Source organism: Echeneis naucrates, chromosome 7, assembly GCF_900963305.1.
Source record: "Echeneis naucrates chromosome 7, fEcheNa1.1, whole genome shotgun sequence".
Taxonomy (NCBI): Eukaryota; Metazoa; Chordata; class Actinopteri; order Carangiformes; family Echeneidae; genus Echeneis; species Echeneis naucrates.
In genome coordinates, this window is record NC_042517.1 from 12818348 (window position 1) to 12844712 (window position 26365).

General features: G+C 43.0%; 2 protein-coding genes across 13 annotated transcripts in view; both read left to right on the forward strand.

Moving 5' to 3' along the window:
• huwe1 (HECT, UBA and WWE domain containing E3 ubiquitin protein ligase 1) overlaps positions 1–13690 on the forward strand; it is a 36694-nt gene extending 23004 nt beyond the window's left edge. For 6 of the 10 annotated variants that reach the window (XM_029505589.1, XM_029505595.1, XM_029505594.1 and 3 more), the window contains 30 exons: positions 101–228; positions 311–470; positions 756–984; positions 1104–1282; positions 1368–1457; positions 1581–1741; positions 1867–1909; positions 2670–3047; positions 3272–3482; positions 3742–3866; positions 4049–4269; positions 4407–4798; positions 4950–5592; positions 5695–6415; positions 6517–6608; positions 6702–6858; positions 6958–7090; positions 7265–7479; positions 7577–7812; positions 8361–8463; positions 8809–8958; positions 9083–9328; positions 9441–9558; positions 9652–9792; positions 9883–10170; positions 10360–10465; positions 10710–10827; positions 12138–12319; positions 12521–12711; positions 12821–13690. In XM_029505589.1, coding sequence (XP_029361449.1) covers positions 101–228; positions 311–470; positions 756–984; positions 1104–1282; positions 1368–1457; positions 1581–1741; positions 1867–1909; positions 2670–3047; positions 3272–3482; positions 3742–3866; positions 4049–4269; positions 4407–4798; positions 4950–5592; positions 5695–6415; positions 6517–6608; positions 6702–6858; positions 6958–7090; positions 7265–7479; positions 7577–7812; positions 8361–8463; positions 8809–8958; positions 9083–9328; positions 9441–9558; positions 9652–9792; positions 9883–10170; positions 10360–10465; positions 10710–10827; positions 12138–12319; positions 12521–12711; positions 12821–12923 — 6260 coding nt within the window. In that variant the 3' untranslated portion in view covers positions 12924–13690. The remainder of the gene's footprint in view (positions 1–100; positions 229–310; positions 471–755; positions 985–1103; positions 1283–1367; positions 1458–1580; positions 1742–1866; positions 1910–2669; positions 3048–3271; positions 3483–3741; positions 3867–4048; positions 4270–4406; positions 4799–4949; positions 5593–5694; positions 6416–6516; positions 6609–6701; positions 6859–6957; positions 7091–7264; positions 7480–7576; positions 7813–8360; positions 8464–8808; positions 8959–9082; positions 9329–9440; positions 9559–9651; positions 9793–9882; positions 10171–10359; positions 10466–10709; positions 10828–12137; positions 12320–12520; positions 12712–12820) is intronic. The other 4 variants (XM_029505599.1, XM_029505597.1, XM_029505593.1 and 1 more) reach the window with 4 other exon arrangements.
• Positions 13691–22309: 8619 nt separating this feature from the next.
• l1cama (L1 cell adhesion molecule, paralog a) overlaps positions 22310–26365 on the forward strand; it is a 36497-nt gene continuing 32441 nt past the window's right edge. For all 3 annotated transcript variants that reach the window (XM_029505948.1, XM_029505950.1, XM_029505951.1), the window contains exon 1: positions 22310–22438. The gene's annotated coding sequence lies outside the window, so the exon portion shown is untranslated. The remainder of the gene's footprint in view (positions 22439–26365) is intronic.

A 26365-nucleotide genomic window follows, 5' to 3' on the forward strand; every position in this document is an offset into this window, starting at 1 on the left:
ATTGTCAGTGGTCAAGTTTAATGTGACATCATAATTTTCTGCACAAGCATTTATTTATTGATTTAATTGAGCTCACTGTTTCTGGGACTGTTTGTCTCAGACTCTATGAACATATTGGAACCAGAAGATGAGGAACACACTCAGGAGGAAGATTCTAGTGGCAGCAATGATGATGAAGACAGTCAGGATGAAGAGGAGGAGGAGGAAGAAGAGGAGGAGGAAGATCAGGTTTGGATTCATGCAATGAAATGAAAAGGAGTCTTAAGTGATGACGCTGATCCTTAAGACTCAAGGCTCTTTCTTTCTTAAGGATGATGAAGAAGGAGATGAGGATGACGATGATGAAGGTTCAGAGATGGAGTTGGACGAAGATTTCCCTGACATCAATGCTGCACCACACATCCGCTTCGAAAGGTTTGACAGGGATGATGACCTCATCATTGAGTTTGACAACATGTTCTCCAACAACGGTAAGCAGGATGATTTGATGCGAAGAATCATATTTCTAAATAGTCTGAGTTATTAAAAATGGTCTGAAATGAAGTACTGCTTAATGTCAAATAATTTTGCTTCCTCTTAATGCCAATCTTAATTCCATACTGATTCCATAAACATGGAACAAAATTTTTCAAATAGCGTTCTACTCAACAGTCACAGTTGATATTCATTAGATGATTTTCATGAACGTTACTCAGGGTTGTGCCAGTTGTCCCCCTAATACCCCCCTACTGTTTTCTGTTTTATTTTTCCATTAGCTGACATCCCTCCTTCCCCAGGCAACATCCCCAGCTCCCACCCACTGATGGTGCGCCATGCTGACCACAGTTCCCTCACCCTAGGTGTGGCAGGCACTAGCAGCCGCCTAACACAGGGCATGGGCCGAAGCCAACGGACTCTACGACAGCTCACTGCCAACAGTGGGCACACTATCCATGTTCACTACCCTGGCAATCGTCAGCCCAACCCACCACTCATCTTGCAGAGGTGAGAGCATCTTCCTTTTTTTTTTCTTTTCTTTTCTCCTTTCCTTTTTCTTTTCAATGGCTTTGTTAAATAACACGTATTGACATTGCTAATTAAAGCAACTTCCCCTCGTCTTTTAGATTATTGGGCCCTAGTGCTGCTGCTGACATTTTACAGTTGTCCAGCTCCCTACCCCTGCAGTCCCGTGGTCGTGCTCGCCTTTTGGTTGGAAATGAGGATGTGCACATCATTGCTCGTTCTGATGATGAGTTATTGGATGACTTTTTCCATGAGCAGAGCAGTACTGGCGGACAAGCAGGTGAGAATTTGTTTGTCGTTAATTTAATGGTTTCTGGTTTACTATTGACCCCAATTCCTAACATGTTTTTTCTCTGTCTCACAAGGCACCCTCTCTAGTATTCCCACTGCCTTAACTAGATGGACAGATGAGTGTAAAGTGCTGGATGCTGAGAGCATGCATGACTGTGTAGCAGGTAGGTTAGTTGAAGACAGGAAACTTAATGAAATAATTAATGTGGTATTGAAAAATACAGAAATGCATATATTTTTAAATAAAATGAGCGCACCAGACTAATTTTGACATTGACTTGTTACAGTTGTAAAGGTACCTATCCTGCAGCATTTGGAGAGTTTACGAGATGAGGAACTTGAGGAGCGAAGAGAGAAGAGAAGAAGGCAGCTGGCTGAGGAAGAGGAGTCTAAGCAGAATGAGAGGAGAGCCTCTGGAGCAGAACAATCCAGGGAACAGAGCCTACAGGTTTGGAAATAATACATTTGTCACTGTGTAGGAGGAATATTTTTTATTTATTTATTTTTTATTTTTTTCTTCCAAACTAGGCATGTATCAAGATGAGTTTCAATAACATGGGCTTTTGTTCCTAGGGTTCTGGATTGGGGGCAGTTAATGGTGCTGAGAACACTGCAGGTACTGACATTAGTATAGACTGATTGTTCTTTTTCATAATGTCCAAATATCTGGACCTGTCTGAAAAGGACACATTTCAGTGATGGGAACCCAGGGGCAAGCTGTCAGCAAAGCGTGCTGTGGGATGAGGTAGTAGTTTGTATAGTTTTAGGATCACACCAGATCTGGGAGATAACTATACAGTCTACTGTCTTTCTTATGGCAACGCCAAATCACCTTGACATCTTCGTCTGCTGCAAATGAGATCCACTTTTAACTTAATGGCTCAAATTATTTGTCATACTTAAATTATCTGATCTATGTTGCTGTTTATTTCCTTATATTTACCCTACATCTCCGGTGTACAATAGTGCTTCTTATCTTGCATTTGTTTTTCTCCTGCTGACTGTGTTGTGGTGAGGTAGTAAGTTGTGTTGTTGTTGGGGATCAGGATTGTGCACCCCGTTCAGGAGATAACTATACAACTTACTGCCTTCCTCAGCAAAGCCTATTGGCATCTGTTCAGAAAAATATCTTTTGATCTCTCAGGATTTGGCTGCAATTGTGTGTAGCTGGAATGTTTACTATAATAGTTGAATATTATAATGGCCTAGATAATAAAAAAAGTCAAGCACTAGGAAAAATGGCACAGAATGAGTGGTTTAGTTTAACCTTGTAAGCAATGCTTTGTGAATGGAAAAAATACAGACGAGTTGGTTTAATTCCCTAAAAGAATATTTTAAAACTCCCTTCATGCAAATCTTCTCTCTGGATCTTACAGAGGGTGAGCAAGCTCAGGGTGGTACAGTGTCATGTCTGGACCCCCCCAGGGTCTCGGAGGGCTTCCTCACTGCCCCCCCATCCGGAGAGGTCACTCCCACCACACCTGCTCCTCATGAACAGGCCCTGGTCTCCCTGGAGACTGCAATCAGTCAGCAGGTCCACCAGCCAATTGCTGACCTGTTGCTGGCTGAGCCACATGCCAGCTCACTGGCTGCTCTGGCAGGAGCAGGCCTTCCACCCTTGTCGGCAAGTGACAGACCAAACAGTGAAGCGGAGGCATCACAGATGGAAATGTCCCCAGCACCCACAATTGGTGAGAGAGTCGGAGGAGGAGGAGGAGGAGGAGGAGGAGGAGCAGTGGATGAAGGCAGGGAAGGTAGACTAACTTTGAAAATTCTCTTTATACAGACTGGCCAACAGTAAGGACAAACATCTGTAATGTAAATGATGATATTGATCCTACTTTATCATGAAATTTTCTTTAAACCATTAAACTCCAGTCACTTGAAAAATTTGTCCACGGTATTGTGTGACATCCTAAGGTTTACCTTCTGTGTGTGTTGGATGTTTTTCTTTTCTTTCCCCCCATGCTTTTGTCAGCCTCCCTAAGTCCAGACATCGTAGAGACATCAGAGCCTGCAGTGGTGGGTGTGTCACAACTGGAAGGATCACCAATGGACACCAGCAGCCCTGCCTCTGCCACTCAGGAAGACGCTACTCCCAACCCTGCCCAGACCACCCAGCTATCTCAGGAGCTTTCTGGCAGTGGGGATAGCGGGCTGACTGACAGGCAGACAGATGCAGACACTGGGTGAGGGACTTTAAAATAAGCAAAACCCAGTAATAACAAACGTGGCATGTCTTTCTACATATAAGTTGACAAAACTTAATTTGCCCCATTTCAGTTAACATCAGTGTTCAATTAAGTCATCACTTGAAATTCGTAGCATGTTCTGCAAATTTTTACATTTTTGAGGTGGCTCAGAAAAGCTTTATGTATATATAATTTATATTTGGCTAACTGACGATGAACCCCCCCTTTTTGTTCTTTCTTTCTTTAATGTTTATAGCTCTACTTCTGTGTCATCTCCTGGGGAAACGATGCCCAGAAGTGATAGTGCTGACAGCCAGTCTCAGGCAATACAGGAAGAGCCCCTCCCATCCACCAGCAATGAGGAAGAAGATCCACTTGCAGGTAAATTGAATTAATAACATACTTTTAGTAACTTTTTTGTGTGGCTTTTTTTTTTTCCTGTGTTGTTGTTGGGGGGGGGGGGGGGGGGGTTGTTTGTTTGTTTGTTTTTTGTTTTTTTTTTGTATTTTTATATGGTTGCATTTTATAATGTTTGCATTTTTATGATGGTTTTGTCTTTCCAGGGATCAGTCTGCCAGAGGGTGTGGATCCTTCTTTCCTGGCAGCTCTCCCAGAGGACATACGTCGTGAGGTGCTGCAAAATCAACTAGGCATCAGACCACCCTCCCGTCCTCCTGCTGCCACCAGCCTGCCTTCCTCTACAGCACCGGTACTAGGAGGACCAGGGGTTACAGAGGTCAGCCCTGAGTTTCTGGCGGCTTTGCCACCTGCCATCCAGGAGGAGGTGAGAGGCTCTTTACATATGAGTATTATATGCTGCAATAGACAAAATGCCTGTAAGATCTGTCACCTGGGAAAAAAAAATACAAGTTTAATTTCTAAGCAAGGCACATATTCTAAGCATTCCAATTTTTGGCATAGGTTCTTGCCCAGCAACGGGCAGAGCAGCAACGCAGGGAGCTAGCCCAGCAGCCTGCGCAGGGAGACACCCCTTTGGATCCAGTCACCTTCATTCAGACGCTACCTTCTGAACTGCGGCGTAGCGTTTTGGAGGATATGGAGGACAGTGTGTTGGCTGTCATGCCCCCTGACATTGCAGCTGAAGCAGCTGCGTTGCGTAGAGAACAAGAAGCACGCCAGAGACAACTAATGCATGAGAGGCTATTTGGTCATAGCTCTTCTTCAGCCCTATCAGCTATCCTGCGCTCCCCAGCTTTCACCAGTCGGTTAGGGAGCAATCGTGGTGTCCAGTACACCCGGCTGGCTGTGCAACGAGGAGGCACATTTCAAATGGGTGGCGGAACAAACCACAGGTGAGAGAAGATGGTTATCAATTTTTGTTATATCACAAGAAAAGCAAAAATCCATAGAAGTAACTTTAAAAAAATGTTTATCAAAAATGTGCTAGGTAGTGTTCCTCAAGCACTTTTGACAGGTGACATAAAGAATATATTTTTTCCTCAGACCATCCAGTTCAAGTGTGGACTCATTGTTGCGTTTACGTGGCCGATTGCTGCTGGACCATGAAGCCTTGTCCTGCCTACTGGTTTTGCTTTTTGTGGACGAACCAAAGCTTAACACCAGCCGTCTACACCGTGTGCTCAGGAACCTCTGCTATCACTCTCAGACACGTGGGTGGGTCATTCGTAGTCTTTTGTCCATCCTCCAACGCAGTAGCGAAAGTGAAGTGTGTGTGGAGACCTCGCGTCTAGAGGACTCCCGTGGCAAGAGGAGCACACAGGGTGGCAGTGGAGGAAAAGGTTCAACCATCCCTTCCCTCCCATCGTCATCCTCGTCATCCTCTTTAGAGCTACTGAACAGGGTAGAGTCTCGCAGCTCCAGCCAGCTTTCCTGGCTTTCTGTTTCCATGGATGCAGCCTTGGGCTGTAGAACAAACATTTTCCAGATTCAGAGAGCATCAGGTAGGAAGCATGCTGACCGACACTCAGCTGGGGGTTCTACAGGATCTGGAACACTGGGAGTGTCAGGTGCTACTGCAGGAGTCACGTGTGCTGGAGGAGGAGGAGGCTCCACTGTCCACATCCACCCACAAGCTGCTCCAGTGGTCTGCCGGCATGTGTTGGACACACTTATCCAGCTAGCAAAGGTGAAGGTCCACCTGTTTTTATCTACATTTTCAATTCCATGGTATAAAAAAAAACTCAGTGAAAGTAAAATTTAAATCCTTTTTGTTTTCCTATTTCTGCAGGTGTTTCCCAGCCACTTCACCCAACAGCGCTGTAAAGATCTGTCAACATCATCTTCTGACCTAGACACGCGTCTTTGTTCAGGCTCCTCTGGGGGAGGGGGCGGAGGTGGTGCCTCCAGGTCAGGGTCACAGTCTCAAAGCAACCCCTCCTCCAATGTGTCCAACACACAGAACTCCTTGGGCTCATCTGCTGTTACTCCCCAGTCACTGGGTATCTCCACCGATTTTTGGGACCTGCTGGTCAAACTGGACAACATGAATGTCAGCCGCAAGGGCAAAGCCTCAATGAAGACAGTGCCTCTGGGGGGCAGTGCAGAGGCTGAGGGGGCTCAGTTCAGCCTGGAGACATCCCCTCTAGGCCAGCTGATGAACATGCTATCTCACCCAGTAATTAGACGGAGCTCTTTGCTCACAGAAAAGCTACTGCGCCTGCTTTCTCTCATATCCATTGCCCTGCCTGACAACAAGGCCACCGAGGTGCCTGCTGGACACCCCACCCCACAGACTGCCAACCCCAATACGGCGACCAGCTCAGGAGCCACAGTCCCAGTCACATCACAGGGCATGGCATCAGTGGGCTCCTCACAGCCCACTGTGGTAGGCTCAGGGGCCTCTGTGGGGGCTGCAGTCCAGGGTACATCCTCAGGGACAAGTCTAGCAGTCTCCCAGACTTCCTCTACAACAATATCTATACCCACGTCCACTGGAATAACCTCTATAGGTAACATTGATTTATTCCAAAATTAAATCTACTCAAACATTGCCTGTGAAACAGTAGTTGTTGAGTCATGTACATTACGGTGTTTTGGTCTTCTGAAACAGGAAAGCAGAGGGGCTCTACTGCCAATACAGAGTGTGATAACAAGATGGCCTCCTCTGGACTCACAGAGAAACAACTTCAACTTTCTGTGGAAGTATGCAAATTCCAAAGATTTTTTTTTTTTTTTAACTCTTCCCATAAAATACACTGCAACATCTCAAACTGTTCTCTTCCCTTTCCTTGTAAGGTGTTGACATCTCACTCATGTTCAGAGGAGGGTCTGGAAGATGCAGCTAACATTCTGCTGCAGCTATCCAGAGGAGACAGTGCCACCAGAGACACTGTACTCAGACTACTGCTCAGTGGAGCTCGACATCTTGGATACACCCTTTGCAAGCAGATCGGTTAGTGTTGGGCAACTACATGGAGGCTTGTTGTCATGGCTGTTTATGCAGATACCATTATCTCACTAAACACGTATGTGAACATTTTATTCTTCTCAGGCACATTACTGGCTGAACTTAGAGAATACAACTTGGAGCAGCAGAGAAGAACGCAAGCTGATTCACATTCCCCAGATGCTCCACCTGAGGACTCCTCCATGCCAGCCAGGCCCAAGGGCAAGATGACTAGCAGGTTAGTTAGCTACAACCAACAACCACCCAGAGGCAGTTCATTGTCAAGACACAACCCCTGGGTTTTTGATAGTGAATGGCAAACTATTTCTCTTGCTGTTGAAATAATTCAAATATCCCTTGAAGGCAGTTTTCACATCACTACAGTATCCTTTACTTGGTATGCCTTTTGTTGGTTGGGACACAGGTTCGATGGATCAGAGAGTGTGGTGATTGTGGCTGCACAGAAGCGCACGCTGGGGGGGCGTGAACTACAGCTTCCCTGTATGAGCTCACTAACCTCCAAGACGTCAACACAGAAGTTTTTCTTGCGAGTGCTGCAGGTCATTATCCAGCTCCGTGAGGACACGCGGCGTGCCAACAAGAAAGCCAAACAGACAGGACGATTAGGTAAAGTTATGTTGGATATACACAGTATTACTGAAATGCACATTGTAATCTAATGATCTATTAAGCATTAAAACCCCATTTCTTCCTGAATGGCCAGGCTCCACCAGTTTGGGCTCAGCCAGCAGCATCCAGGCAGCAGTTCGTCAACTAGAGGCTGAAGCTGACGCTATAATTCAGATGGTGAGAGAGGGTCAACGGGCACGCCGACTCCAACAGGCTCCCCCACCCACCACCTCTTCTTCCTCTGCCGCCGTCGCCGCCGGATCTTCAGTGGCGGCTCCTCATGCTCCCACTGGTGCTGCTCCCCCTGCTGGCACGGCTGCTGCTGCCACGGTTAGCATGGGCTGCACTGACAGCAGGCATACTCATATTCATACACTGTACACACTTATTGTAGCTGACAATTTGAAAGATGGAAACATAACAATGACTTAACATGGCCATCACAACATAGTTATTGGCTATTGGCAATTGGTTACTGGCTTTGTTTATTTATTTACACACACACACACATGTGCACAATGCACCCTGCTGCCTCATGAACAGATGTGCCAGTAAACCACTGCATTCAACCTCAGTGTTTGCATTTACATGTTCTGTTGAAATGATCTGTATGTGAATGTGCTGCCTGTTCCAATGAGTTTGGTTTGCCCCACTAATCTGTGTTTTGCTGGCTGACTTGGCTTTTTGCTTTTGGCCCTCCTTCCCTTCTCGGCCCCAGCTCCACTCATCTCTCAGTGATCATTTTGCATGGCAATATCAGTCATGATGGATTACTGTTTAAAAAAAACAAAAAAAAAAAAAACATTTAAAACATTAAATCTTCTGGGTTTTTTTCCCCTGTTCATCCTCTCTGGTCCTTTCTGGGTGGTTTCCTGTAGTCCGAAGTGCAGTCAATGTCAGAAGTCCAGGCATCCCAGAGAGATGATTCACCAATGGATGTGGATCAGCCCTCTCCTCTAGAACAAGAACCTGCCCCTCTCGGTATGACTTGCATTCATGCTCTTCAAACTGCCAATGACAATTTAAATATTTGCTGATTAACTGTTTTCTTCCTCTTACATCTGCCTTCTGAAATTAATGTATGTTTTTTTTCACAATTTTGATTCTATAAATCCTGAGTTTTATCATGATTGGAATTACTTCCATCTAATACACAGCAGTAATAATTTTCTTTGACAAGCACTAACTTTTGTCAGCATCGGAATCACTTGTGTTTAAAAAAAAAAAAACAAAAAAAAAATTTTCTTTATCTACTGGTAGGCATGGTTTATGAAAGCATAGTTGATACAATGGTTTAATGTATATTGAAAATGTTTCTTTTTATAGATGAAGAAGGAAATGGTCAGTCAGAGAGTGAAGAGAGACTTCCAGACCTCCCTCTTCTCAGTGAGCAGCTGTTATTGGATGAACTATGGGACATGCTTGGGGAGTGCCTCAAAGAGCTGGAGGAGTCACATGACCAGCATGCTGTACTGGGTTGGTGTTATCTTTCAAAGCAAACGCATACATTCTCTACTCTTAATGTGAATTATGCTGTGTAAATTGTGTACATGTCTGTTAATGCAGAAAGGTTAAGCAATCTGTTCCCCTGTTTGTTCAGTTCTCCAGCCTGCTGTAGAGGCCTTCTTCTTAGTCCATGCCACTGAACGAGAGAGCAAGCCTCCTGTTAGAGACACCAGGGAGAGCCAGCTTTCGCACATCAAAGATGAGCCTCCACCTCTGTCACCAGCACCCCTTACACCTGCCACACCCTCATCCCTCGACCCGTTCTTTTCCAGGGAACCATCCTCCATGCACATCTCCTCAAACTTGCCACCGGACACCCAAAAGTTCCTCCGTTTTGCTGGTGAGCTTGAAAGATTTCAGTAATGAGAATGAAAAAATTATTTTATATATTTATATTTATATATACATATATATATCTGTGTATACCAAGGATCATTCTTTTTCCTTTTTAGAAACTCACCGCACAGTACTCAATCAGATCTTGCGCCAGTCCACCACTCACCTGGCTGATGGGCCTTTTGCAGTACTGGTTGACTATATACGTATTCTGGACTTTGACGTTAAGAGAAAGTAAGAGGATTTTCTTACACTTCTGTCCTAAACTTTTAGACATACTGAGTTTTTAAATCACTGATTACATGGTCTTTCTGGCCGTCTTTACAGGTACTTCCGTCAGGAATTAGAGCGACTCGATGAAGGCCTGAGGAAGGAGGACATGGCTGTTCACGTTAGGAGAGATCATGTGTTTGAGGACTCCTACAGGGAGCTGCATCGCAAGAGCCCAGAGGACATGAAAAATAGGCTGTAAGGCTGCAATTCCATTCAAGCTACTTAAATGTCCTCTCATTTCAGAAGTGCTCAACCTGAGGCACACACTCCTCTCCACATTTACAGGTACATCGTGTTTGAAGGTGAGGAGGGCCAGGATGCAGGTGGCCTCCTGAGGGAATGGTACATGATCATCTCCCGGGAGATGTTCAACCCCATGTATGCCCTGTTCCGCACTTCTCCAGGTGACCGAGTCACCTACACCATCAACCCCTCATCTCACTGCAACCCCAACCACCTCAGCTACTTCAAGTTTGTGGGTCGTGTGGTTGCCAAGGCAGTCTATGATAATCGGTTATTGGAGTGTTACTTCACCCGCAGCTTCTACAAGCACATTCTCGGCAAGAGTGTCAGGTATTTGAGCTATGAACAGTCACACTGATGTAACCTGAAGATTACTGGCATGTTCCAACATCAATAATTCCACATTGCATGGTATCCTAAATACTGTGCTAGCAATAGAGCTGGTTTGTTATTCTTCAGTTATTGGAGAAAAAAAAGAATGCCAAATGTTTTTTGTTTTTTTTCCTGTACTATTTCCAGGTACACAGACATGGAGAGTGAAGATTACCCATTCTTCCAGGGCTTGGTATACTTGCTGGAGAATGACGTGTCCACACTGGGCTATGAGCTGACCTTCAGCACAGAGGTTGGTTTTCTCTAAATGTTCCAATTTGCTTCAAGTGGGGAAATTGATTCACGTCCTTGCCTGCTCAAAGTATGACTGGGCCTCAAGGGCTTGAATGCTTGATGTTCTCATTAAATATAAGTGCTGCAAAATTGTCATTTGAAATATGGAATTAAGCACTGTTAATGGATACCATCTGTTACTTGTCGTAAATTTTTAAGCTGAAACTCAAAATGTGTGACACCGAGCTCTCATTTGCTGGTAGGTCCAAGAATTTGGTGTGTGTGAAGTGAGAGACCTCAAGCCAAATGGAGCCAATATCCTGGTAACAGAGGAAAACAAAAAAGAGTATGTGCATCTAGTATGCCAAATGAAGATGACAGGTGAGAGGCTTTTTAATCTTATTTATTTTTATGTTTTTGTATTTTTGTGTATTGATACCATTATAATGAAAAATAATGCAAATTGGGTTAATTTGTATCTCTTAATCAAAGAATGTTCTTTTAAATGGCAGCTGCTCAAATGTTTAATTCTTTCAAACATTGTTGCCCTCCGGGTGATTTTAATGATTGGTTTAGGCCAGTGATTCCCAACCTCTGGGCTGCCAAATCATTTCCAAAAGTATGATTTTTTTTTTTTTTTTTTTTTTTTTTTTTTTGTAATTGGATAAAAATATACAGAATAATATTTTTAAATATTAAAACTCAGTTATGTTTAAAAGGATATTAAACATGTTTAAATATTTTTATTATTTTGTTATGTTTTTCCTTCAAGTATTATACATGTGAGGGTTAAGGGTTAGGGAAAATTTGAGACTTAAAAGTGGGCCCTGAGTTGGAAAAGGTTGGGAACAATTGGTTTAGACTAAGCAGGAGAAGCTATTCCTTTGATGCTCTCGAGTGCCCTCTATGTGCCATCTTACCTTGAAAAGTCCCATCCCATTTATATAATATTGCTAATTATTACATTATTTTTTGACTGACCCTTCATGTTTTAACCAATGTAGTATTTCTAGTTATGACACTCAAGTTAGTTGGATGCATGAAAAGATGACATTGGAGAACTTGGGAAAGCTGAATATAAGAGATGTAAAAGATTTTCTACTGATGAGGTGCATGAAAATTGAAGCCAACACCTTTTATTTAAATTAGTAAAATTTGGAACATGAGTATGATTTTTCAAAAGCTTTCTGCTACTTATTACAGCCCAACTGTTTCGTGGATTTATTTCCATTAAATTGCAAAAGAGCATACAGTAATTTGTATCTTATCACTGGTATTAATATTATATCAAGAAAATATTATTTCAGAATAATAATAGTTAATGCTAACTTTCTGGAGAAGTCCCTGCCCTTTTCTAAACACTTGTCCATCGTCACTTCTCAGATGGTTTTGTCTCCCAAACCATCTGGTGCATCAGGTTAGATGTTCTCAGTGATGCATGAAGAAATCGCTAGGTGGCAGCACAGTTGGCCAGATCAATACATAGCAGAGAGCCATTGGTGTTTATCTCTGATGTCTGATATATCACAGGCATCATCCGGCGGCTGCTACTCAAATACATTATTCACTACAACAATTAAAATTTCCGCTGTTCAATTGAAAATGAAAAGCTGCACATTACATGCATGCCAGATATAAGATGTTCTCCGTTGTGGAAAGATTCCGAATGAATACATCTGTTTGTTTTGTAGGTGCAATCCGCAAGCAGCTGGCAGCCTTCCTTGAGGGATTCTATGAGATAATCCCCAAGAGGCTGATCTCCATCTTCACTGAACAGGAGCTGGAGCTGCTCATCTCTGGACTGCCCACAATTGATATAGATGACTTAAAGGCCAACACTGAGTATCACAAATACCAGTCCAGTTCCATCCAGGTATGCACGAGTTAACACATGTAACATTATTATGGAAATGTATTCTACATGTGAGTGACTTGTGAATGCTTAGAAGAAATGTCTCACAATGGCTTTTTCTTGATTTCTTCACCTCAAATAAGCATCAGACAGACTTTAACTTTAAATTTAAATTGTGTACATTAGCTGTTTTGTCACATGAAGTCCCCTTCCTTCCTTTAGATTCAGTGGTTTTGGAGGGCCTTACGGTCCTTTGACCAGGCTGATCGGGCCAAGTTCCTACAGTTTGTCACTGGCACCTCCAAGGTTCCTCTGCAGGGCTTTGCTGCTCTGGAGGGCATGAACGGAATTCAGAAGTTCCAAATCCACCGTGATGATCGCTCCACTGACCGCCTGCCATCTGCTCATACCTGGTACACACCTGACAATTTTGCAAGGAAGATGATAATGAGGAATAATTCAAGCAATCGTAAAAGGAACAAAAGTGAAATTTTAACTCGAATGTTCTTTCTCTTTCTCCAGCTTTAACCAGCTGGACCTCCCAGCCTATGAGAGTTATGAGAAGCTGAGACATATGCTGCTGTTGGCCATTCAGGAATGCTCAGAGGGATTCGGACTGGCTTAAACAATGAGACTCTTAACAAACTCAGACATGCATACACAGTTGAATTAGATTTGCCTACACCTGACACATTTACTCTGATAAAACCTTTGAATGCGCACGCACACACACATATATATACACACACACACATAGACATTTCTGGATTACTTGTTGAATAGCCTAGACTTACTGGTTTCTATTCCATATAAAACAGATAAAACCAGCAAGTGAAACAGACTGATTTGACATTGCATACAACACAGAGAGCCTCATATTGACACAATTGTGTCACCTTTCCCAATTAAATGGCAAATGCAAGAGCAAATTCAGAGGATAAAACATGGACTAATATAAGACGTTTTCTTCATTAAGTTTGATTTCTCTGTACAAAAGGTTTGGGAGTTTATTATGTTTAATCTTTTTTGTTCTCTGGCTGTGTAAAAAGAAAAAGAGAATGTTTGAACAGGATGGTTATAAAACCTTTGGGGAAAAAATGTTGGTGGTTTCTTGTTGCAAATTTGTGACCTCACGATCCTTGACAACGGGGAACATTTTTATGGGGGGTAAATGGACAACTTGAGAAGTTTTGGAGATATATATACAAAAATGCACTTTTCAAAGTTTTTTGGCATTTTTAAGGAAGGATGGTACAAAAATGAAGAGAAAACCTGAAGGAGATAAAAGAATTAACCGCAAACTCTAGAGTATTTTTGGCTATTAAATTGCTGACCCAGCCTTGAGCCTTTGAATCAGAGTGGAATAACTACATGAATAAATGCATAAAATTGCGTTGATTGTCTCTTTTAATAGTGTTTTACCGTTACCTGCAGTAAATTCATTTAAATTCTGTGTGTAACCACACTAAAACATTACTTAATTATTGGCCATTTCAAGAAAATATTTTGTCAGGTTGCCTGTCATTGATTTGGCCCACACTTTACACTCAACAATCTCAGCAGCAAATCAGACAAGCTGCCCTTTATGGCAATATGAATTAAGCCCAGTAAAATGTGGGAGGACTGACGCAATCCAAGGGTGCGTTTCTGTTGCACTACCTTTAGTCCCTGAGATAAACTGATGAATTACGAGCAAAGTGGGAGCTCATTGCAGCTGTGCTGTCATTTTGCATGTTGACACTGACACAGTCTGCCTTCTAGTCTCTGCATTTCTATGTAACCTTCTTTATGTCACATCCTACAGTGTCGTCTTTGCTGATTGTTTTTATTTTTATTTTTTTGTCTCCAGTGCTGAAACTGAACTGAGCTGCAGCTGACGGACTGCACAGGCTTGTTTTTTTTTTTTTTTTTTTTCTTTCCTCTCGTAGGGGGCACAAAGATTCTTGACAGAATTTTGTCACCATTATCTGCTTTTATGCTTATACAAGTCGCTAGATAAAAGCAGACTTTCTCAGATGACAGTTTGGCATTTTAGAGCAGGAAGATAAAACGACGCCTTCCACTTAAATGAGCTGGAAGCAAAGATTCTGGTGTTGTGTTGCAATCGACTCACCAACTCATTCATAGGACATGTAGTGCATGTTTTGCCTGCTATGACAAACTAAAATGTCCTGAATAATTGTTTTGGTTCTCAAAATTCACATGTAATTATGGTACGCCTGTGTAGTGTAGCTCACTTTAAATGTTATATGTATATTATGTAATAACAATTTGATAAATACTAAAATAATAACCATAATAACCATAATTGAATTGGCAGCATAAGGAGCGCTCAGTGTCATTACAGCCTTCAAAGTCAACTAGGACAATAAGAATATCTTCTTTTTAAGAAGATATTCTCTGACTATCGAGTCTTCTGCTCTCTGTAATAAAATTAGCCACTACATCCTTACAGGAGCATCACGTGCCCCGGCGGCCATATTCCTCCGTGTCACGTGACACTGCTATGGCTGCACAAGGCAGTCACAGTCCAGGCTGTTCTCATCTGTGGTTAAAGCTGCTAACGCTACCAGAGCAGACGTCTTACTGTCTTCAAGACTCCCATTGACCACTCTTCCAAGGCCGCCTCCTCTCCTTACATGCAGCCCAACCAGCCCCTGTTCTGCCTTGTGAGTGCTCCTCTTTATTTGATGGTGCTACAGTGGTCTGGCTTTCCTCACGCCTCCACTAAAGCTCTTTCATGTCAGCACTTTGCCCCCCTAAGTCCTTAATTCTTTCACAGTCCTTTGCCCGCCCCCCCCCCTTTTTTTTTAACATATATAAACACACACACACACACCTGCTCTTGCTATTGCATGCTCTATTTGTTCCACATGAGGGCCCACGACAACACTGGAAACCGCTCCTGCTGGTGTTCCTTACCCTCCCCCACTCACAACACCCCAGCCTCTCTGTAAAACCTGCACACCAGTTGCAGAATGGGGAACGTCCATGTCCAATTTGTTGAGGCGTGATAAATGAAATTACAGTGCTGTCATGCAGGGATTTCAGCCCCCATGTGAGTTTTACAGCACATTGACCAGCCAGGATTTTGCCGCCACCCTGTCTTTGTGTGTGAAGTACAAATGCAATTTTCTACTGGCTATGCTTGATTTACATATTCTGTAAGCATCTGTTGCTATGTGGAGGACTTGACTTGCAATTAAGGGGTAAAAATATGAATCAATGCAGTAACTTTTCCAGGAAAAACATTAAGCAATAAATATTTGGGTTCCCTTTTGTGCCAGTTCCCTTGCAGGGAATATTATATATTAGATTTTCTTGTTCTGAAAGTATGCAGCAACTTTGCCAAAATATCTTTCTTGTAGCTGTCAAGATGAAATGGAGAAATCTGTTGTCCTGCCAAATGAGCTGTTATAATGCACTGGGATGGCCCCTCCACTGGGGGGGATCATTAGACTGCGCAGGGTGAACAGGATGTTCCCAGTCATACATCTGTGTATGCAGGTTTCCAGCATTTTTTCATTTCATGTTTCTGCTATTGCAAGAAAAATGTAAATTATTGGTGTATTTCAGGGCACAGATGCCTTTCATCTGTGTGTGGGTAACAGTGTGACAAATTCAGTTTGTTAAGACTGCTCCACCTCAGTTTTCTTTTCCAAACTACTGTGCAAAGTGGCCCAGGCAAATTGGTTAAAAGGCACCATAAATTAGACAAAACATTTGCCTGCTACATTAAAAATAAAAACTGGTGGGGAGTAAACAAAGTGCACTGACGATAGCGATCCACCTCATCAACGATAGTGGAGCTGAGGGGGAAATCAGGGCTGATGGTTTTCATTAATAATGACTACTTTGTGCATGAGCCAGAAAGCTTTCACAGCAATATATTTTACTCACTGTCCTCGGTGTCTTTGGAATGAATCACAATATTACAGCGCTCACTGAGCAAAATGCCCAGACTTTCTTTAATACAGAGCTATAGAGTGCAAAGGGACAAGATCAGTTCATTAGAGTAATTGGCTTAATGTCTCTAATTACCTGAGGAGATTTTTATGCAGAAGAAAATTGATGGCAGTAATTTCCCCTTTCTTTGCAGAATTATTTCCCAGTCAAGAATGTCGTGATTTCCCAAGTCACTCAGAGGGATAAGGTGAGGCTTGATGAATTTTTATCTGTACACACTGGCTTCATCCGCAGCAGCATCTATTTACAGACTGTGAGGACCACGTTGGCAATTCAATGTGGTTTATTCATGATAGAAGCTCCAAATATAAAGTATCCCGGTGGAAATGTGCAAATGAGAGCTGCTGTGTTGTCATGATTTTGTGCCTTTTTCGCACTTTTTTTTTTTCTTCTACTTTCGAAATGTTCTTGAATCCTGTGCTCCCGACATATAGATAGAGGAAAAACTTGACATATCAAGGTGGACAGGAGCAAACCTCACTTTTGACAGCAGTGTGACAAGTTAGGAAGGGTGTAATGTTGTGCTGTGAAACTGTCGGGTTTGTCATCACCTCCTGATTAGGCTGCTATCTCTGCCCTGCCTGTGAGGACAAGGATCAGGGAAGAGGGCAACAGAAATCGCTGCCTGCTTATTCTCAAAAGGGTGATGATCATCATGCTGTGGCAAATTGTCTTTCTTAGTGGTTATACTTGTATATCTGTCCTTTAGGAAGAGGTCAGCCGTGGAAAAAGTTGGGCTCAGGTGGGCGCACACGGGCTGCCCTTTGGTCACAGACGCAAACACAGATTCCACAGTGTCCAGACCTAAAGCAGAAGTGACAATCTGTCTACTGTAAAGGTCAAAATCTGTGTTACCTCTGAGCAGTCACTATCTATTTACCACCCCGCCCTCCTCCCCTCCAAGCTTCTTCCTCACCTCCCCTCGGTGGCACAGCAGTGGGCACTTTGTGGCATTTTATCCAGCCCTAGCATACAGATCATGAAGGCTATCATTTGGAGCCATAACAGTATGAAGCCGGACAGAGACTGAAACTGCAGAAGTATTCAACTGCACCACTTGAAATGTATAGTTCATTTATCTTCAAGTAAAGCCATCTCCTTTTGGTGACATGAAACCACATAAAAAAAGTGAATCATGATGGATGAAGGATTCTTTAATTTCTACATTGTGCATTATGATAAAAGATAAAGGGCAGTGAGGGGTCAGGACTATTTGTTGAGGAAACGAGCCTTTGAAGCCAGTAAACTGGTGCACATGGTGACATTCCTTCGCTTAAATACCGACAGTGCTTGCGCAATGCCAACTTCTATGCAAATCCTTGATTTGAATATCAATGATGATACTTTTTAATATACATAAGCTGCGAATTGCCATTTCCCATCTGCCTGACTGTGCCCTTATTTTGATTCTCTAATGAAAACAACAACAAATCTTGGATGGTGCTCTAATCTTTGGCGTGCCACAGCACATTTATCTGAGGCTGACTCACAGCTATTTACATGCAGTTAACATGCATAATGAGATCTGGTGCTCTGGTGAGTGAAGGGCTGGTCATATCTGGAAGCCGGGCCACTCTAAGCAAGGCAGGAAACTGAATGGGAGTCATTTCCCTTCAATTAGTGAGTGATTAACGCCAGGTCAGAGATGGCCTGCTGACCTTCTGGCCACCCAATGACTTAAACCGGATCAATGAATCTCCGGCCAAATCAGCGACGTGGGAGCTGCACAGAGAGCGGCCCCCGCAGCCTCTGTTAGAGACCGCCTGCTTCTCACTGCTGTTCTATCTTTGGCTCTGTTGCCTGTCACCTTTTTTTCTCCCTGTAATTTTGTCAGATCAGCGCTGTCTTTCTTTTTCCCCACCACATACTGTTTGCTCACTGCTCTTTTTTTTTTTTTTTTTTTTTTTTTTGGGTCTATCACTCTGTGGCTCCTCAACACATTCTTACTGTCACATACTTTCTTTTAATCCTGTGTCATCCGAGTCTGGACTAGTGCTGCAACAAGTGATTATAAAACGGGTTCATCCATACATCCACTGGCCCAACAAACAATGTCAAGCAAAATAATTTAGGCTGCAATTATAATTTTACTCCCTGGCAGATCTCCGAACAATGTGGCCAGCACACTATGTTTTACAGCGTGGAAAGTATTGAGGGAAGTATTGATGCAAAGCCTTTACTCTGTTGTAGACAATACAAGGTAGCTTTAAATATAGATTATATACTTTATTTAAGAATGCAGAAGCAGATAGCGGCGACAAATAAAAATTGATTAAATGTCAAAAATCCCCCGAGTAGAAGAAGCAACAATAAATCTAACAAATATTTCTTCCTCCCTTAAGCTTTGAAATTATTTCACAAAATGACCAAATAGTCAAACTGGTTTTGAAAAGCAGCAGATTATTGCTGATATTTATCTATTTCATTGTCCTGTTTTGTCATTCTGTAACTCTTAACAAAGGTTTAAAGTTTAAAAAAGAGCAAAAATGCTGTTATACTGACAATGACACCCTTACAGTACCAGTAAATTTCAGTTTCCCTGGAACCAAGCCCCCTCTGTGAATGCTAGGTCATTCCCCTTAGTGCTGAAGAATAAATTCTTGTAAACTGTGAACTTGGTTGTTATTTTCCTTGGCCAGCTGTGTCCTCTCAGGCTGCTTATGACTTGCTTATCCGCTTGTTTTCCCCTTCCACACAGTACACATGCCTCCGCTTTTCTTTCTTTGCTCTGCTTTTGTTTTCCCTTGCACATGCCTGCAGATCAATCACTGGGATTAAACCTATTGGAGTCTGTAAGATCTCTATTGTGGCTGCTATTATTCCTTCCGTGCTGCTGATGATGTAGAGGAGATCTGCCGTCTGCTGGTTTTCCTCTTTATAAGACTGCCCCCCCTCCCTCGCAACCTGGTTTTCAAGGACTCTATCGCTTTTTGTTCACTTTCTCTTTCCACACATCTCATGGGCTTCTACAGATATGACAACGCTTTGACACCATGTTTCATGCATTTGAGGCCACCATAGCTCCCTCTGACACAGTACCTTTCCTCTCTTTGTGGTTTACCCTCCTGTGCTTGCTGTATATGCCTGCATGCCTGTGCCCCTCCCTCTGAACTTCCACACCCATACTGCAGCCATTTACTATATTGGCTCCATCTCCTTGTTTTTAAGCTGATGGAATTCTCTCTCTCTCTCTCTCTCTCTCTCTCTCTCTCTCTCTCTCTCTCTCTCTCTCTCTCTCTCTCTCTCTCTCTCTCTCTCTCTTTTTGCTGACTGCATCTGTTTTTCTAGAATTGACTTGGTCATTCATAGACTTTCCCTCTCTCTCTTTCTGCCTCTCCCCCTCTCTCTCTCTCTCTCTCTCTCTTTCGGCCTACGTTCCTGTCTTTCTCCTCATATATCATTCTATTTCTCCCGCCAGCCGTCTGCCAGCTGACTCACTTACAGTCAAGTGCAGAGGAAAAGAAAATGAGCTGAGAGCTTTTGCAAGGGCAAGTGGTTTTGAGTGAAGGGCCAGACAGTATGTATGAAGGAGTGGCAGCTCAGGTAAACTCTCCTCACACACAAGTTTATAATGCAGAGGTGAGGGAGGTGCATCGACCCCCCTGCTAGGCTTTCTTTGACACAAAGCTCTGGCTATGAGGAGGTGTAAAAGTCAGGAGAGACATTATCTCTATTGATCAGTCTGATGGAAACTTCCTTCAAGCTGAACACTCTTTTCCCTACATCATCTCCTCGTCTTACCTCCCAAACATTGGTTTCTGTTTTAATAGTTTGGCCTGAACAGAAGAGCCGACTCAAACGGTCAGATTGAGAATTTGTCTGACTCTTAAAATCAAATCATGTCCAGCTGTTGATGAAGCAAGATGGATTTTTTTCTCTCAGCAAAAACAAACAAACAACAAAACAAAAATCCCTTTGTAGCAAGATTGCAAGATTAATGAGTCCACTTCAGTGGAAAACACAAACTGATTCCAGATGAATTTAACACTGTCATCACCATCTTCCCTCCTGGCGTCCAACCAGCCACAGTTTTGACCTTGAACTCTCATCCGTTCTCCAGACACCCCAGCCTTTCTGAGGATGATGGCAGAGATTCTCACCTATCTAAACCGCCGTCATCAATCTCTCTCCCATGCTGTCTGCTCCTGTGGCAGCTTTTGTCTGCATGCTTGGCAACTCCTTGGGCAGCAGCGGCAGATGGAAATGCTGGCACAAAGAGAAACTACAGCAGCTCACTGGGAACGGGCTTCTCTGACTTGACATGGTTCTGCCCTAATACCGGGGCGGTTCTCTGCGCTTTTGTGTTTTGGAACAAGTGTGGAAAACGTGAAAGTCTGCCTGTGTTTGTTCCTGATTTCGGTCAATTATTTGTATTAAGCATCTGTGCACTTTTGTGAAGGGTTATCATTGACCCTCTTTACTTATCTATAAAGCACACACTGGAAAACATTATTGTGCTCAGTGCTCTTCAAATTAGAAAATTTAAAAAACTGATTATTAAAAGTTAGTAATTAAAATAATCAATTTGAGAAAAAAATGCACACATTTCATCATAAACAAAATTATCGATGACAGTTCTGGAGGAAAATTTAAAGAATTTAAAGATCATAGTACATCTTATGCCAGATTTTATGAGGATCAGTCAAATAGGTGTTGATATATTTCATGTAGATTTTAAGCCTCATCCCCTGGAGACCACGAACGTAACGTATCTATGCCTGTAGGAATTCAGGGACGTACATCGACTGTTGTTCAAGACATCTCATTCTGGGCCAAAACTGTGAAATGGCTGCTCCATAGCCTCCCCCAAAAAAGGCAAATACAGCCTTTTTGCTTGCACGGCTGAAATTGTGCACAGACCCAGAGAATAAGAGCAGATGTGTAGTCACAATAACTTTTGTGTAAACTGTAAATTTTGTGTGTTTCTTTTACTTGCTCTGAGTTAAATTAAACATATGAGTTTAATACTAGACAAGGGGTTAACTATTCCACAGTTTGAATGCAGCAGATGGATTTTACTTGGATGTGTAGAGTTGGGTGTTTTAAAGGGTTTAGGGAATGAGGGACTGAGAAGTTTGAAACGATAAACTGGTGTGATTTATGCAGAGATGTATAGGAAGATCAGTTTTGTTTTTATGAGTTTTGGACAAGCTGAAGGGCAAAGAGGACACTGAGTGACACATGCATCCTGTCATTTTTTTTTTTTTTTTTTTTTTTTTTTTTTTTTTTAAAGAAGGATTTCTGCCATCATGTGGGATCAAAATCGACCAATAATATTTAACAGTTGTGTTGTCACATTACATTAATAAAGCCCGCAGAACTACTCCTTGATCAACCAAGACTTTTATTATCCTGCAATCAGAACATCTCTGAAAACCCCTCGCCCCCCCAAGACTCAGATAAGAGACGGCAGTAATTCCTGACACGCTTTTATTCACCAATGTTATGTAACATCCATCCCAGTCGGTCCTTTGATTACACTGTAATGAATTAAAGCCCAGTCGATGTCTATGTGGCAGAATAAATGAAAGGAGTTCGTGAAAGTTTACCCTTCTACAGCATTGACACAAAACTTTATTTGGCTCTTATTTTTGCTTTATGTATGTGTATTTCTCTTTGAATTGGTGCAGGAGAAGACAATAGAGGGAATGCTGAGGGGCCGTGGAGTATGGGCTCTATGTAAATGAACAGTATGTATTAATATGCTTGGCAGCGCTCTGCTGAATATAAGAGCAGCTGGACCTCCAATCCAGACTGTATACAGGGAAGAAGAAGAGGACAGTGGAAATAGATAGAGGACAGGAGGAGGAGGTTGGGGTGGAGGGATGGGGGGGTGGCAGAAGAGGGGAGTGTCTGGGTACAATAAAGGAATGGCCAGAATCCACAGAGATGGAGGTGAAGGGAGAGCGAGTGAGGGAGGAAACCAAGGAGGACGGAGGGAGGCAGAGTAGAAGGGTGATGTCACCTCTAACAGGCAGCCAATGAGAGTCAGGGAGGGTGGAGAGAGAGCGTCCGAAAGGAGGGTGTGTTTTTCTATCACTGCAGCATCAGCAGAGAGGAGAGGGGCACAATCAATTTCACAGAGAAGAAGAAGAAAAAGACACAACTAGATAAGGACGAGAAGGAGGGAAAGGACACGAGGAGCTGCCAGAGGAAAGGAGCATCACTGTGGAGGTAAGAAGCCCTTCCTGTGGTGAGCTGGACAGTTTGCCATTGAACAGAAAGAGAGTGGGAGCAAGCTGGAGACAAATTAGACTATTCGGTGAAGGTGTCTTATGGGCTCGCATGTTGAATCGCTTCATCTTTCATTGGCTGTAAAAGGTGAAAGTCTGGTTCATGTAAATCCCTTTAACAAATACTTATCTAAATATCTTATTTTAAAAAATGTCTTCTAGCTTCAAGCCAGTGGGGAAAACTATTTAATTACAGCCGCTTAAAAATACTTTCAAAAATAACTAGTGAGAAATGATAATTAGACAATTAAAAAAATGAAATACTCATTTTAATAATTAGTCTTTAAATTTATAAAACAGTTCAAAGTAACGCAGTGAAAGACAAAAGTATTGATTCCAGGTGTCTGGGATAACCTGTTGATGCAGAACACTTTTAGATAAAACTGACAAATTATTTGTTTCTGTTTCTGATTAAACATTCAGTGAATCGCATGCAAAAGGGTGAATACACAGCCAGGCCGTGCGTCCTTTTACCACCTTATTAAAGACTTTAATGGCCATCATTACAGCGGTGGCATGACGCTGACTTTTACTTTTTATTGTCTTAAATGCTTGAAGTTTGGTTTTGTGTTAATGGAAAAGTAAACACAGTAATAATTGAGGAATATTGGAAAATTTATTTGAAGGGAATTGAACTGCGTTTTATATCCATTGCCTTCGATTGTAGCAAAAATGCTTTCTTCACAGCACGCTGCAGCATGTGAAAAATATGTGATGCAAAGATCAGTTGCTTTGCAATTCGTGTTGCATCAAGCGTTTTTCTGGGACCAGACAGTCATTTTTCAGCCAAATTCTTTGCTTTGCATCGCCTCTGCTCACGCCTTGCTTTGCTACTTAAACATGAATATTAGTCTTTTCTACATGTTCCCCTCCCCCAGCTAATAGCTGAGTAGCTTCGTGTTCAGTTCAGCCCATGACTGCTGTGTGCTGCTACACTTTTCACTGATGTGAGGGATGAAGCTGTGTGGAGAACTGCACAGCAGAACAGACTACAACAATTTTCTAGTCTACCAGTCTTATCCCCTGCAGCTCCACTGAGTCTGTTTTTGCATTGACAGAGCTGGGTAATCTTAAACTATGCACCTCTGAGTGGAGAAAGAGAAGGAAGAATCGAAAGCGAGGGTGGAAAAAAAAACCCAAAACATTCAGGTACCAACAGGATATGGAGCGTGAGAGCAATATTTATGCGGCTGGAGACATCCAGGGAAGTGTAAATAAGGGTGGGGCAGTGCACACAGCAGACCGTGGAGGTGTGCCCATGAGACAGAGGCCCTCACCTGGCTGTATGCCACGCAGCTAACCCTGTCACCCTCCGCAGCCTATTACACATCTGTTGTACCCATTGACACACAACAGACAATATTCCGCCCACCAGTTGTGTTAATGATGTAGAAAAACATAATGCCATAAGCAGCTGCTAAAGGCTACGAGCTTGCTTCCTGTGTTTACTGTGTCTTTGGACTTTAGTTTATTAAGAACATATTTGTGTGCATTCTCATGTCACACACTCACAAATTCATATCCACAAAGGTTTGACAAGATTCTCAGCAATATGACCACGTGCACAACGATACGTATCTGTGTGCTAGTCGTGTAGTGAACCTGCTTTCTCTCTCTCTCTCCCTCCTTCCGTGCCTCAGTAGCCTGCGGCTTGTCCCAGATGAACCCAGTCAGGGGACTGGAGGGAAGGGGAGGCGCTGAGCCTGACAATGACTTGTTACCATCTGTACAACATCCATAACCATACTGAACTGCATACATTCTCACAGCCGGTCACAATACAGCTGCTGCTCAACAGCGTGCGTTGGGGTGAATGTGCGTATGCACGTACATGTGTCGGTGCGTGTTTGTGCGCGTCTTCTCCATAGCAGCAATGCTCCAGAGACCCACTGCTGGCCACATTATCATACTGCTTAATGCAGTGAGGTTTGTGTGGCCGCGACAGCCGGATCTCTTGACGGAGCTGGGAGCTGCTGGTGTAGCAGCAATGTTCTTCTCAGAGCAGCTGGCGAGACCTGGAGTGTATGATTACCCTCACTACAGCATGCTGCAGAATGTAATCTCCCCTCTGACGCGTGCTGGTTAATTGAACTGTTCCATCAAAGCGATGGATGGAAAGAAGAATTTATGTGAGGAGACAGGGACGGAGAGACAAAGATTTGCAATGAAACGAAAGAGAAGCCAAGGTAACGTACAAAAGATAAAGGAGAAGGACAAGGAGGAGGACTTCCTTTTGAAAGGAGAGGCGGTTTGCATCTTTTAATGCATGCTCTCTGCTGAAGGTGTTGAAGGGAATGGAAAAAGGAGGAGAAATCAATTGGGATCCAAAAAGGGCAAGGTCACAAGGGAGGATGGGCTGTAAGGAAGGAAAGAATAAGAAGAAAACAGTGAAAGGCCAGGAATGCCAAACATCCAAATCTGATCAGATTTAGCGAAAAGCCCTGCAATATATGCTCAGATATTTATGCTCTTCCTATATTTAATTTCTATGAAATGATGTCAAAAATTGGATCACTTCCAAATGCCTTTAGTGCTGAAGCTAAAGCGGAGAGATGTGTAGGAGGGAGGAAATGATCAACACTCAATCTGCCTGTTAGGACTAACTCAAGTGAAGAGCAGCCCCGCACTGGCCTTTGGCTTCTTAGCCACCTGTTATAGCCTCTGGGCACCTTAACCAGTCATCCTGCTCACCAAAAACACACACACACAAACACATCTGGACAGTATTAACTTCTGCAGCACAAACAAATGTTCTGCAAATACACACTGCAGCGATCCTGTTGCAGTGCGCCAAATGAAAGATTCCCTGTTGCCTACTTGGCCTGATTACTTAAGTGCCTGCTACTGATCAAACACCACACACTGCACTTTCTGGGGATTCAGCCATTAAAGCAGAGACACTGTAAAACAAGGGGTTAAAAGAGAAAACAATTTCTTAGACTGAAGTGTCAACAATAACTGTTTCATCTCTGCTTTCTTTTTTTTTTCTCCCAATCCCCTTTTGAGAAAAAAAAAAAAAAAAAAAGTTGTGAAGTTACAAACACACAAGCTCAGTTTCAAAGGCTTGTTGGTGAACTCCCTCGAGTTATCCTCAAGCATGTGAGTATATTCTTCAATGTGTGTGCACAGTTTCATCTGCACCTTCAGGATGCCGTCAAGATCCCCCCATAGAGGCTCACAGGCTGTTTGATTTAGACTGTGCAGATGGGAGTCAGCCCACTGGGTGTCAAGCGGGGGGATCGTGTAGACATGCTGTCAGGGTCTGCGGCAGAATACATTGTGGTGATTTAGGGAGCTAAGGGTCAGATAGACTGACAGGCCAGCAACGGGTAAATGATTATAGTGAACTGAGGAGGAGGGAAGGAAGCTGACAAAAGGGAAGAATGAAATTTGCAGAGGTGAGATGAGATAGGCAGGGAGGGATGGGAACTTAAAGATGGAATGGAGCGATTTTGATAGACAGGGGGATGGTACCGAGATGACGGTGAGATAAAAGCTCATGTGGGAGATGAGACAAAGCAGGAGAGGATTGTTGTGATTATTTCTCTGAACCACCTTGTTCCTGACATCACTTAAGAGTCCTGCTCTCTCTTCTTAGACAGCCAGAACAAACCTTTCAACCCGGGCGATCCTTTTCTCCTTTACAGCCTCTGTCTCTCCTCTTCCTTTCCCAGCATGCATTGGTTTGGTTTCACTTCTCCTATCAGTATTCATGCAGTGGTTGGCAGAGAGGCTCACATCAAGGTCTTAATCAAAATAATGACTGAGGTTCCTATTAGCTTTCCCAGAAAGAAGCTCAGACAAAGACTCATAAATCCAATCCCATTATACAATTGAACCTGTGATGAAGAGTGGGCACAAATACAGG